General features: G+C 43.2%; 4 protein-coding genes across 4 annotated transcripts; all 4 read right to left on the bottom strand.

Annotated features, from left to right (window-relative positions):
- Positions 1-21: 21 nt before the first annotated feature.
- Positions 22-1,881, bottom strand: IL334_000830 (uncharacterized protein; the record flags this gene model as incomplete). Its single annotated transcript, XM_062932593.1, has 3 exons — positions 22-133; positions 196-1,708; positions 1,806-1,881. The coding sequence occupies 3 exons, from the start codon at positions 1,879-1,881 to the stop codon at positions 22-24; spliced, it is 1,701 nt and encodes a 566-aa protein (XP_062788644.1).
- An 857-nt stretch (positions 1,882-2,738) lies between these two features.
- Positions 2,739-6,113, bottom strand: IL334_000829 (uncharacterized protein; the record flags this gene model as incomplete). Its single annotated transcript, XM_062932592.1, has 3 exons — positions 2,739-3,075; positions 3,138-5,498; positions 5,590-6,113. 3 exons carry the CDS (start codon positions 6,111-6,113, stop codon positions 2,739-2,741), a joined length of 3,222 nt encoding a protein of 1,073 aa, XP_062788643.1.
- Positions 6,114-8,540: 2,427 nt separating this feature from the next.
- IL334_000828 (uncharacterized protein) lies at positions 8,541-9,081 on the bottom strand (the record flags this gene model as incomplete). Its single annotated transcript, XM_062932591.1, has 3 exons — positions 8,541-8,664; positions 8,741-8,855; positions 8,937-9,081. 3 exons carry the CDS (start codon positions 9,079-9,081, stop codon positions 8,541-8,543), a joined length of 384 nt encoding a protein of 127 aa, XP_062788642.1.
- A 562-nt stretch (positions 9,082-9,643) lies between these two features.
- Positions 9,644-12,521, bottom strand: IL334_000827 (uncharacterized protein; the record flags this gene model as incomplete). The annotated part of the gene is made up of 8 exons (XM_062932590.1): positions 9,644-9,793; positions 9,916-10,028; positions 10,161-10,263; positions 10,326-10,492; positions 10,578-10,743; positions 10,807-10,859; positions 10,925-11,001; positions 11,074-12,521. The coding sequence occupies 8 exons, from the start codon at positions 12,519-12,521 to the stop codon at positions 9,644-9,646; spliced, it is 2,277 nt and encodes a 758-aa protein (XP_062788641.1).
- Between the last annotated feature and the right edge of the window lie 936 nt (positions 12,522-13,457).

Below are 13,457 nucleotides of genomic sequence, written 5' to 3'. Positions count from 1 at the left end.
ATATAATGTATATACATTAGGTCAAGTCATCTTTCTTCCTCTTTTCTTGATTCTCTTCGTATTCTTCACGGAAGCCAACTCGACCCACTTATCTAACTTATCCGCTTCAAGCCCGTGATTAAGAAGGGTTACTCTGGTGGATCGGGTTTCACGGTTAGTTCACCTGTTGAACCATTTTTTGGGGGTACAACTCACGTATCATACTCCATCATGACTGCTAAACCAAACGCGTCCCAAGTACTTCCTACTTTCCCATCTTCACCACGCATGAACCAGCCCATTTTACACCTTTCACTCGAAGGAAGATTCAGCCAGATAGCGAGCCGTTGTTCTTCGTACCTATCATGTAATCTGAAAATCGTTCGTAAAGGACAAGGATGGGCTGAACCATCTTGACCATTCAGAGAATCGACTTCTGTATCACTTTCAAAGTCAAATTCGCTCTCGGAATCCGATCGTTCAGTTGGATCAAGCGATGGTGATTTTGCCTTCCTATTTTCAGCTTGACCCTTAAAGTAAAACACCCCTTCATCTCCTAACCAGTCGGAAGCTTCTATATGTGATTTTAAGACATCGATTTGACCTTGCTCGATGATATTTTTGGCCGATTGAAGGCAATCCACAAGGGAATCTTCAGTAATCATTTCCCAAGCGACACCTTGTGCCTCCTCAGGAATATCTGATTCAACCCGTCCAGTTTGATTGGTCGAGGCTATACTCGAAAGATCGTGTATTATAATCAAGTCAGGTTTGACATCGTCTTGGTCGCCTTTTGTCCCCTTACCACCAGCTGAAGCATTGTCATTTCCTCGCGACTCAACTTCTGATTCATGAGTTACACCTTCGAGTTTAGCTAGAGCTCTTTTCTTCACTTCTCCAATCTTCTTGGTCGTCACACTTAAAAGCAAATCACACTTGAGTATCTTGATTTCCATATTCACTCTAAGAGGTCTTCCGCAGTCATCCTCCATGCCTCTGTCATTCTTAGAAATTGCTGGTCCGTTCAGTATCTCCACTTTTTCTATACCGCTGGAGAGTATGTCCAGCAGCGACATCACGTACAGGAATTCATTGTCAGATACCAATTCAGGAAAAGCAGATGTCATCGAAATCTGTATGGGGGACTTGAACTTCGGTTGAGCTACAGGTCTGGTCGTATGAGTCTGGAGGTATGCTATGACCTGACGAGGATGAGCGAGAAGCGGCGAGAGATGATGAAACTTTGACAGATTCGAAGGGAAGAGTGATCCCAGTATATGCCTGTCTGCTTCGTTTGTTGGACAATTCCGTTGAGTCAAGATTTGGTGAACGACGAAGAATCCTTGTAAACTTTGTTTGAGAGCGATTTTAAGTTCTTCCGCTTCTTCTTCCAAACTCCCCAAGGTGATTGGATCATCCCACAAGCTTCTAGAAGTAACGTACACTCCAGCTAAGTATCCCTCGATGAGCTTAGCCAAACATTCGAGGATACCCTCATCTTCAACATTGAATTTTCGTATAATCACCACTTGCTTGAACTGGGTGGCAAAGTCCTTCAATCCCTCAAGCGATTTGAGGACCTCCTTATGGGAAGGTAGGTGGTCATCGGGGGTGGTGGCTGCAAGGGAGAGCAGAGGACTCATAAGGGAGATAGAGGGTAATGGTGCCGTAGAAGAGCGGAATAAAGAAGAGATTGAAAATCGTGAGAATGGTCGGAGGAGTGTCCTTGCTACGTATAAATCGATATCAGCTGGTGTCCGATGATCATGACGGGACTAGACGATCAATTTTGATGACTATATAGACGGACGGTCGAGGGTGCTTACTCTGCTTAGTGAGAATCCCTTCAAACGCGGGCAAAGCTATGCCCCAATCTCCAGGATCTTCGATGGTACTTGACATTTGCTAAGGTGGTGTGAGATGTATGAGGAGTTGATGGGATGCTGAATGTTGTACGGAAAGGAAGCTAAGTATCACGACCTGTTGGGGTGAGCAACAAAGTTACGTTGAAGGATAGATGATGTTGTCAGGTCATGGCTCTGTGCGCGGTTCCTATTTGAACAATGCACGAGTTGTGAAAACACACACATGTGGTCAAAAAGGGGGAGGAGGAGGAGGTGGTCAGTGCGCCAGAAACAGGGGTACTATAATATCAGTAATGTATACACGTCGGACTCAGTATCGTAAGTAGATTCTCGAACACCACATACTATTCGGCTTATCTTACCTATCATGCAGTCATACTGTTTTTTTGAGTCAAAAACACTCGAGTGAATCGCGATTTTCAGATGAGAGAGATCAAGTTGCAGTACTACTCGTAGGCTTTGTCATTCAGTTATTCAGCGACAATGTTCGGGCCGCAAAAGCCGAACATACTCGAGTACCGTTTACAATTAATGCTTCTCTCCACTCGCCAGTATCAGCTTCGCATTCCCGCCCACTTGCTTCGTTGATGGACCTGCTGAGTTCTACAATGCTCAGTGAATAGATGACATGATAACGACATGACATGAGATGAATGCAATGCGATATATACCTACGGAACATCTCCTTGGAATGTGCCTATGATCTAAGATATCTACAGGTGACCAATATGGATAAGTGAGAGAGAGAGGGAAACAAAGCGAAATATTATAACAATACAGATAATAAGCTACAAGATTACGAGAACTCAAGATATATATGTATCCAAAGGTAAGAAAGAGATGTATTTATGATTGAGACGAATGTACGATGATGAATTCTGATAAAATGAGGCTTTATGCGATAACAGGAGGAGACATATGACCGTGTACATGACTATGATTTCCTGTAGGTAATTCGGCACTTAAAGCTTGTTCCACATTGTCAAGATCTTCCTTTGTTGTTGGCGTATTCGAGAATGCGGAGTAGTAACTGCTGCTCGTTGTAGAAGAAGGGGTTTCTAATCCGCCTCCACCACCACCACCGCTGATGATACCTGCTTGAGGTGTAGTACTCAACGCCCTGGGAGTCGCGAGTCCAGATGTTTCAATTGGTTGGAAGTAGTTGTCGAGTGAAGATGCGGAATGTGACCTTCGATCAGGAGTGATATTTCCGCTTCCACCCCAGCAAAATCTAGGGTTTGATTGCATCAGCAAACCATCGTATCAATACCAAACGACGAGATATCAACTCACTGTTCAATGAAACTACTATAACTAGTCAGACTATTACCATCGTCACTCGAGTCCTCTCCAGATTTCGCAGTGGGACTCCATTTTGCCAAAGACAGATCAGGCGGTGATCGAGGCGACTCAGATGGTGTATCTGTCGCAGTTGATTCTGCCGAATAGGAAGGTATCAACTGGGGAGGTGAGACATTGGGGCTGACTTCCACGGAATCGTCACCGATGGTAAACCTTGGTGTATAAGTGGATTGCCGAGAAAACGTATTAGTAGGCCGTCGAGGGGATACTGATTTCGGTGGAGGAACGGTATAAGTCGATGCAATTGGGTTTGCTTGGATATTTGTAGGAGTAGGAGTGGATTGCTTCTCCTCCATTGGTGGAGGCGATGGTCCTTGAACCTTCAAATCAGGAACTGGAGCAGGCATGGGCATCGAAGAAGATGAGGTGCTTGTCGGGGAAAAGAAATAATCGTTCGTTGACAGAGGTGCTTGGTTGTATTTTGGTGAATAAAACTCTGTAGCCGCGTGACCATTACTACCTTTGGGGCCATAGTTGAGCAGACCGGTTTTCACATCCGGCAATTCTCCAGGACGACCAACTGGCGAAGTCGAGCCTCTTCTGGCAGTTGTTGTCTTGAGAGCGGTACCGAAATCGTATCTTGCAGCCAAAGCAGGTCCAGCAGCTGGAAGATCCGAAGCTTTAGTATCGATTGTAGAAAAGTTCCTCGACGGTGAACCGTTAGGAGATAGGTCTGATGATTTGCCGGAACCACGTCGAGCGAAATCGAAACTGAAATACCTAGAACTGTTTGGAGAAACAGGGACTCTATCGGGTTCATCTGCTGTCAAACGATCCAGCTTGGCACGAAGATCCGCTAAACGATCATCGTTACTTCCTCCGGATACACTCCATTGAGAGGTTCTACCACCGACAGCCTTACCCATCCCTGAATGCATCGAAATACTATTCCTTGCCGCTCGTATAGCACCTGTAGGTTCCGGGGCCACCTTTTGGAATAGGACCTGATAGTTCTGACCACCATTGGAATCCCATATCTCCCTTCCTTCAGCGTTATATCGAATAGCCATGAACAACGTTTTCTCCTCGATCTTCGCCAATATATCATTCAGTTTGATACTGAATATAAATCTATCGAATTTACCTCCCTTAATAGATTCCTTGTAAGTTGCAGTGACTTCCGAAGTTGTTTGCCACCAATCAAAGGTAAATCGTATAGCGACCCACTTCTGGAAAGCGATATTTTGACAAACCACTACACCTTTAAGAGCCTTTCGGTCATCTTCCAAAAAGAGTGATTCGAGGTGAAGTTCAGAGTCAGGAGGGTGAGAAGTTGGGAAGTTTGGTAAAGATACAGTCAAGACTCGCCGTGCGTCTTTTTCGTCATCGGTTGAAGGGAAAGGGAATTCGTCTCCTTCAGAAGTCGTGTCGGCAGTTGGTGATCCATCTCTACTGACCACTTGCGGTTTTTGATCATGAAGGAAAAGTTTGACTCGCTCCAACTGAGAATCAAAATGAACATACTTTGGACAGCTCGGTGTGGAGGGGCAAGACTTTGATTCGAAACGTGGTGTGTCTAAAGCTTGAATCGGTGTACCGTTTGGTAAGAGCGGGCCAGCATATTTCAGTGCGGACTTCAATATTTCACCAGATTTTTTGCGTATCAATCTTGATGAGTAAGGTGAAGCGATGCTTGCGCTTTGAATTTCTCGAGGTTGTGGAAGAGGAACGATACCATCGAAATTCAGCTTGAGACCATTTTCTTTTCGCCGAGGTGGTATTTGATGTACGGATGTCATGAGAGCAGCTTCTGATCTCGCTCGCACAGGATGTCGCCTAGGAATGAAGTTTGCGGGTGAGGATGCATTGGAAGAACCAACGATGATATTAGATGATGAAGCGGAAGATGAGTAATCGAAATGTTTTTGGTGAACAGGAGGAGTTCGATCAGGTGAATTTGCTGCTGAGCTAGCAGCAGAACTGCTAACACTATCTGCCATTTCAGTAAACCCGAATAACCTTGGTCTTCGCCCACGTTTTGTAGAAAGTTGTAGGGAATCCGTCGTCATTGCTATTGTCTTCTTCGGAGGAGAGCGTACTTCAGGTAAAACTTGAAGAGGGATCGTGGTTCCGCTCGGTAGCGATGTGGTAGGTAATAGTTGCGCCGATGGCCTCGGACTCGTTGAAGGCGATGGTTCACGAGAGATACTAGGAGACGATACTGACTCGACAGTCTTCATTCGGAAAGTCACCGTTGCTGGAGGTGCAGATGGCGGATCTTCTGAGGTTGGAGAAGCTATTCTTTCTGGTGTGGGTGGAGAAACAAATATTGACGATATATGTTCCGATGACCTGCAGGATCCTGACGTCAGTTTTGTGTATCTTTACATTTCAACCTAGAAAGGAGGATTCTTTTTCGAGTCAAATTTGAGGGAAGACTTACTTCTGTTTTCGCATGGCCCAATGTATACCATGCATAGCAGGTTGGGGTTTCTCTCCGCCTATCATCTTTTCGACGCAATCTTCTTCAATCGCGTTGGAAGTAGTAATGATAGCCGTTGAAGCTGAATAAGGCATACGATCCCAGACAGATGCCAACGGATCTAATTCGAGTACCCTGTTTCCTCCTAGTGTCGCCAGCAGAGAAGTTGGGGTGGATAAACGAAGACCTGAGGCGTGAGGAAGGTGATGTTGCGTATCCAAGAAAAGAGGGATCGGCACTGATGTGGGTACGTGTAATCCTGGTGAAGTAGGCTCTAAATCGATTGGCAGGTTATGGTTTTGGGTTTGATTTTGATTTTGATTTTGATTTTGGTTTTGATCCGGCAGTAAAGACGAATCAGTGATGATTGGTGAAGGTGGTGGAGTAGGATAAAATTCTTCTGCTTGAATTTGACCAGTACGAGTGGGCTTGATGGTGGATTGAGAAAAGCCCGAATCGACTGTTGTTGAAACAAGAATGGTCATGTGGGATATGAAAATGGTAAGCTATCGATTAATAGTATATTTTTGATAATGCAATAATGAAAGGCTAAAAGATATTCAGGCTGAATCGAAACTTTCCATAAAATACAAGAAAGGTAGATTATGAACGTGAATTAAGTCTAAAGAGGTGTTTTGACAGATATTAATCAAGTTGAATTCGGTAAGGATATGAACAACGACATTGTTTTGAACCAAGTCAAATCAGAAATGGAAACCAAAAAGTTTATCAGTGATGAATTATGAATGAAAGAAAAGTAAACAAATGAAGCACCACAAATTTGGATGGTCAACTGATGTGGGGGTTATGAGGAGGCCCGTTATTGTTCTTAGTGATTGGTAAGTGAGGTAAAGAAAATTTGATATTCCGTTTTCAAGAATGATACGAGGTTCTGAAAAGAGAGACGGAAAGGAAGAATGCGAGAAGAGGGGTAAAACTCACGAATAATCAATTCAGTTTAGACGTTCTAATCGTATCTCTATCTTTTGCTTTTTCCCACGAAAGAAAGGGCGGATCCTTGAAAAGATTTCTATTCGAAGTAACTTGTAAATCTGTTTACGAATGACTGACGTATGTGGTACGCGAACTGATGGAAATGGTGTAACCAGAAATATGTTTATAAGCCAAAAAGAAAAAGAAAAAACTCTTGAGAGTGACCGTGAACGTGAACGTGAACGTGATATTCCTACTGATGTGACATAGAGTTTAAAGATTTGATTTGAATGATTACGGTTTCTGGACCAAGTCGAAATTCTACGAGTATGCCGAGAGATGATTGATACGAGATACTACTAAAGATAAACCAAGGGTAAACCAAAGAAAAAAGAACTCAAAAAGCCTGAATCAAGCTAAAGAACTATAGAAAACGTATAAGAATGGACCAAAAGGAACAGTGGCAATGAAAATTGATACAGCTGAACAATACGAAAATCCAGCTGTAGTGGGGAAGGTAAGAACACCGAGTGGAGGGGATTGAAGAGCTCGTGTTCTCGGATGGCAAAGGAATGAACAGGAATCCAATAAGTTGGGACTACGTTGAATGTCACTCTGTCTCTCTGTACGAATTAGAAAATGACGAAAGGTTTTTCTCTTTTCTCTTTTCTTTTCTTTTCTTGGGTCAGGGTCAGGGTCAAGGTGGGTTGAGGGAGGAGCAACTCGGGGAAAATATAAGGGGCAAAAGGGAACATATTCTCCATGACATGATGTAGGAGGTCACGTAAAAAGGCTTTTTTTCCCTCACCACATTACACATTCTCAATTACAGTTTTTCTTTTGCCCCCAATAAAATAGAATGAATCTCAACACAAAATTTTCTTCGCGTGTAACGATCGAACCTCCTTCTCAAACTACTCATAAGGTCAGCTGGAGCACGCGTCTTTATTCAACTGCTATCCACATGTCGGATTGATAAACTCCATGCTCCGCTCGATATTCAGAATCTTCACGAGTAAATAAGGTGAGGTCTTCACTACATGAGCTCACTGCGTGTGCACTACAAAGTGTATGGTACTACTGGTCAATTAGTATGTGAATCTGGGAACTCCCTGAAAGAGCCACGCGAAATTCCAGCTTTTCTTGGGAATTGCCTGCTTTACATTTGGTACAGTTAAAAAAGCTCTAAAGTATCATGCCGGGAAGTCTTACCTGCGGCTTTCATTCAGGAACGTATATTCTGTTTTGGAACATTAACTTGATGACACTCCTATTGTGGGACCGGCAGAAAAGTGTGAGAAACGTTCTCAGGAAGTTTTCAATGACCCTGATATATACAGAAAGACGAACGCCTCATCGTCACCTTGCGCCGTTAAACGTAGCCTGATCGTCGCGAAAATCCCTTTTCGTAGTTCCGGTCCGTTACTTACTACGTGACTTTACTACAGGTACATGAGCGTTTAGGGATTACATGGTAAGCATTTGGGGGATGAAGCGACGGTACGGAAACCGCCGGAAGCGAGCTCCCCCCATGCCATCGTGATCACGGATCTGCCCATAGTCAACCCATCGCTCGAGAGGGTTATATACGAGTGTTTTTGTTCGTTTAGAGAAATCAAGGTTTAAGGGGGTGACTGTGTAAGGGGGTGGGGGCTTGGGGCTTAGGGGAAATCCAATTTCTGGATCTCCCGCTTCTTTTTCAAACATTACTTCGCATGGAGTTCCACCAAAATCTAAGCGAGCATGGAGAAAAGTTTAAATGTTAATAATTAATAATAATGTTAAGCGACGAAAGGATGAATTTCGGAATTCCGCTGAAGTCTCTGAACGGATCACCGAGTTGATCTTTGAGAGTCGTTGAATCTAATATCAAAATACCTGATGCCATCTTGTACACAGTTGATCAAATCATCGACAGATCCAATTGTAACTAGACAATCACCGTGTATTCATTACATCGAAAATTACAAGAAGCCATACTAACAACTATCACCGCATTTCCCGCTTCTTACTCTTATTCTTTCCCTTCTCTTCTGTCCGCACTTATTAGGTTTCAAGATGACTTGACATTTCCGACAAGTTACTTGAGAATCACACTGTGTCCTGTTGACAAAACTCATCAGTGAACGCCTTGAACGCGATCGACAACTTGGAAAATCTGATTAGAGTTTTAACATACCAGAATAAACCCCAAGGGAAAAATACGATTCCAGCTATTATGCCCACTGTACCGTATTTGGTATGAGGAGAATGACCTACGTTGTCGATGCATTGGCCGTAATGGTTCTTGTTCTCTGATGAAGTTGTATACGACAATCAGTAAATGGGGAAATACATGGTAGTGCCCGTCCTTACTCCTGCGATTCACTACTTACCTTTACTGTCTGGACTCATGATCTGAGTCTGTTCTGATGGCTGTCGAGGATTAGTCGGATCTCGATACGGTTTTACTTCTTCATAAGGAGGTGGGTCGCTGTTCATTTCTCGAAGTGAAGGCGTGTTCGCATTTGATAAGATCATTTTGCTTGTTAGGTTGGAATCGTTCTTAGCAAAATCGCGAGGGGTAGCTGGTTTGCGAGCCTGACGACAGCACATAATCGATCGTTGATCTGTCCTATTATTGCTCAGGAGGTTGTATGATCTGTATGGTATTTCAAGACGAGAATGAGGAGTGGTTACAGATTGCATTTCTCAAGTCTGGTGAATGCCCTGCTTTTTATATCTTACATCCAGACTCCACTGACGGGCAAGAGATTCATACAGACCTCGGGAGATCTACGCACCATCATCATCAAAGATGATCAGCGCGGATGTCACTCTTCGTGACCTTGTATGCCCGTTCAACAAAACCTAACCAAAAACCCCTCCAAACCAAACAATCCAAGTCGCATTAAGATCTCGGTGATCTTTCACCGCCAAGCTCATGGAGATCATTCCATTTCTCCGCGTCTATTTACGTAAGATTTACTTGGGACGTGATTCAAGGTCAAACAAGGTGTATGATTTGCATTTTGTATCTGCCTGAAACTATTTATAATGCATGTATATATCTGATTTGACCCGATGCCAGTAAGTGCTAGATTCAATGTCCAATCAACCACCCTTCTAGTACTTGGGCTACACTCTTACCTGCCCCAGGAGCGGCACAAGAATAATCATATTTCATTCCATGAGCTACGAAGACTGCTTTGTAATGTAACCAAATGGCTAAGACTATACCAGCGTGCCACCACTATACATCCTCATGTCAGCTCATTTACCAGAATTATATGTACCACGGCTTTTGTGGGTGTATCTTCTACGCGGTCCAGACTGTGTTTTTGGCTTCCTTTGGATAATTAAAGTGATACTCACTTGATGTGACATTCCCCATCTATCGAATTTCCCTGGCCATCTGCATTCCGGGAAATGGAATGCGTAGAACCACAATCCCGTTAAATAGGTTGCGATTGACCATCCGAAGGGTGCTGAGGATACAAAATGCGAGTTTTGCGAGGATGAGGGCGACGTGCATGATTGGTATGATGGGGGACGAAAATGGGTTTAAGTAAATTTGTCAGTGTTTTACCATATGATCCGAGGCTAGCGCGGAGACATACCGGTAAAAGCTAATGCTTTTGTAAAACCATGTTGGTAGAATAACTGAAGCATAGGTGCGAACATTGCAAAACATAAAAAGAGGAAAAAAGAAATTCGAAGGTGCTGTTAAGATCCAATTAGCTCAATAAGTTGCAACACGAGATGACATTAGGGGTTTTACTGACCTTATTCCTTCTTTCGTTGAACCATTTTTGAAATGGCAGATAAGATCCTAGACCTCCACAAAACGCATTGATACTACAATATAGTAGAACCAGCTTAGGTTGACAGTAAAATCCATTATATACTACTGTTCCGAAAGATGCTGCTATGAGCCACGATATACCGATATCTATTGAATTTGGGATCAGCAAAGAATGCGTCAGGAACGTCTTTTACAGCTACCATTTGTTGTAGAGAGTGTATTGTAGACTCACAATCGACACAAGCTCCCCATTCGAACCATCTCTTGGAGGCACACCCGCTAAGGACATGCCAACTTGCCGAAGAGAAAAGACACGATATCGCTGCGATCAGGTACAATGCGAGAATCAAAGTGTCTAGTACGTGGGCATTGGGTAGAGGAGAATTGATGAGTATGTACTGTCGAGAAGAGTCAGCATCAAGATAAAAAAGTCACATTCACGCATAAAAGACCTGACTTACTGGAACGAACAGTGAGATCAGGATGGTTGGTATGAAATGAGAATGGATATTGACTATGTGGATGGTCATCAGGTACGTTTGACTGCATCATCGCCACTATTCGCAAGACGGCACTCACTAGTTTCGTTGTGCCATGTGAAGGCTGATTTGATGAGAGGTACAGGCCCAGTTTTAAGATGAAGAGGGATGAATCGGCTGTACAAACAGGAACCGTAAATATCATGATCCCGTATTGAATAGCTAAATTAGATCATGCTGCAAACTCACTATCCTGTATGAACATGTTCGTTGTTTCTCCAGACAGCAGGCAGATCCTCATATCTGATTAATCGTTTACCGTCATTTGACCTTTTCAAAGATTCTTGAACAGTTGGTCCCATTGGACTATCTTCAGCTACCAAAGCCGTCAATTTGGTATCCGTAATCTCTGGATGTTTCAATATATATTCTTCATCCTCCTCATCGTTATCATTTAGTGCCGGACTTTCAGTATTGTGGACCTTGACATCTCTTGCATCACCAAAATAATGATTATCGTCGTCGTCATCATCTGAATCGAATAAAATAGGTTTCGAATAAGGATCTGCGGTTTTTGATCTTTGTAAATTTGATATTGGACGACGAATGTCATCGTCATGATTTATCTTACGGATTGTTGGGAATGAATTTGCACCTAAAGATTTTGATCTGACTGCTCTACGCCTTGCCATTGCTTTTGCTGAAGCGGGAGTCCTGTTGGGGAATAAGTATTCTGGTTCATCTTCTTCTTCTTCATCATGTAATATTGATTTCTCGAGAGAATGTGATCTAGCTCTTTTACTTCTTTTATCTTTATCTTGTTCTTCTTCCTGTTCTTCCCATCCCAGCCTTTCCCATGGAACCCATTCTTCCGAAGGTAGTAAAGTATGAACGACTTCTAAAACTCTTTTTCTAGCTGATTGAATAGCCCCAAGATCGTGTGTCAGAAGTTCCCCACCATCCAGGCCACCATCCGCAGCGGATTTACCTTTTCTATCAACGTTGTGGCCGTATGAATAAGATAATCCGGGATCAATACTTGATAATCTTGATGGTAACGATTTGAGCCATTCTCTTGATGGTATAGGTAATGAAGGTACCGTGACTGATAAAGATGGGACTGATAGAGATGATAAATGATTAACAGCTTCTTCTCTTATAGTAGAAAGAAGGTTCAAGTGATAATTATTATCTATTGATGATGTCGCGCCATTGCCATGATGAAATTGATTCAGCGTAGTGGAAGTGGAATTATCAAAACGATTTCTCAATCCTTCAGATGTAGTTGTAGTTGTAGATGAAGATTGTCCAAATCCATAACCATTTCTCGACGTTGATGATAAAGAAGAAGAAGAAGAACCATATCTAATTGTATCACCACCGAAATCATCATCAACACTATCCGCACCACTTCCGTTTCCATTCCCACTATAACCAAATTCATCTCCTGATATAGAAGGTGAGCTTGAAGTAGCTCTAATCCTTTCTTTCTCTTCGAATGGTAATTCACCTAATCTGGATCTCAAAGCGACTTCCACTTCGCCCAGATAACCTAGGATAGCATTCCGTAAATTGGGTATATTAGGTCGAAAGGTAGGTAAAGGTGGATGAGATAACCTTCTCCACGTTGAAGGGGCTAAGGCTGGCTGAGTCGAATCTGGATCATTGCCAAGAGGAGATATAGCTTGGTCGGTCATAGCTGGATATCGATAGAAATGGGTTCCTATGTCGACTCTTAAGTGAATGGTCAATGATGTACCGAGTTAACAATCGATCGATTGATGCAGTATAGCCAATCGTATCCTCGGACCGCCTTGCAGACTGAGCAAAGCAAAGTGCGGAGTACGAAGCACAATTCTAACAAAAGAGGTTTGAACGTGCTACAGATACAAACTGTTTTTACTTGTCTCGGTCTAAATTTACCCGCCTAAACATTCCCCCATCTTTCATCTTCGCAGCCGGCCGAATTAAGCGGATTGTATGATTGCGGAACTGTGGCGGGTTGGCGGGGATTATACCATGCCAGTCGTTAGTATTGATCGCCTATGTAGTTTCGCACAGTCATAGGAAGATGACTACAACCAATGCTTGATATTTTGTGTCTATGGTATCGACCAGATCCTACATGGGAAGAGACAAGATTGAAACTGATGCTTTGAATGAGCGAGAATTTGCTCTCCAGAGGCAGGAACAGATCTGCGTGCAAATGTCACCTAAGGGAAATAAGATTCAAGACTGTTTGTATCACTGACTTTCGCTCTGAAGCATATGGAGCCAGGCTTAGTAGCTCATATCTGAGTTGGGCTATTGACGGGCACTAGGCATTCCTTACGAAGAAAGAGCAGACTAATAAAGGGAGAGACCGATGTGCGCCTCCTTGTCTTCAGTGCAGTACGCGGTCATGAAGCACGTGAGGCATCGGTCGACGACTTGTGCTGCGTTTCGATAAATTATTAGAGTACTTACAAGACTATTCTGGTATAACGCTGATATTCCGGACTGAGCACACAATTGAGCAGAGTGATCGATTCATCCCTATCACCAAGACTCACTCGATCACGTTCGTAAATCAGTTTCCATCAGCAAAAGCAGATGATCAGAGGTCGTTTAACGAATGTCGGACTGGCACGTAG

This window comes from Kwoniella shivajii, chromosome 1 (assembly GCF_035658355.1).
Source record: "Kwoniella shivajii chromosome 1, complete sequence".
Classification (NCBI taxonomy): domain Eukaryota; kingdom Fungi; phylum Basidiomycota; class Tremellomycetes; order Tremellales; family Cryptococcaceae; genus Kwoniella; species Kwoniella shivajii.
This window is presented reverse-complemented; position numbering and strand designations above follow the sequence as displayed.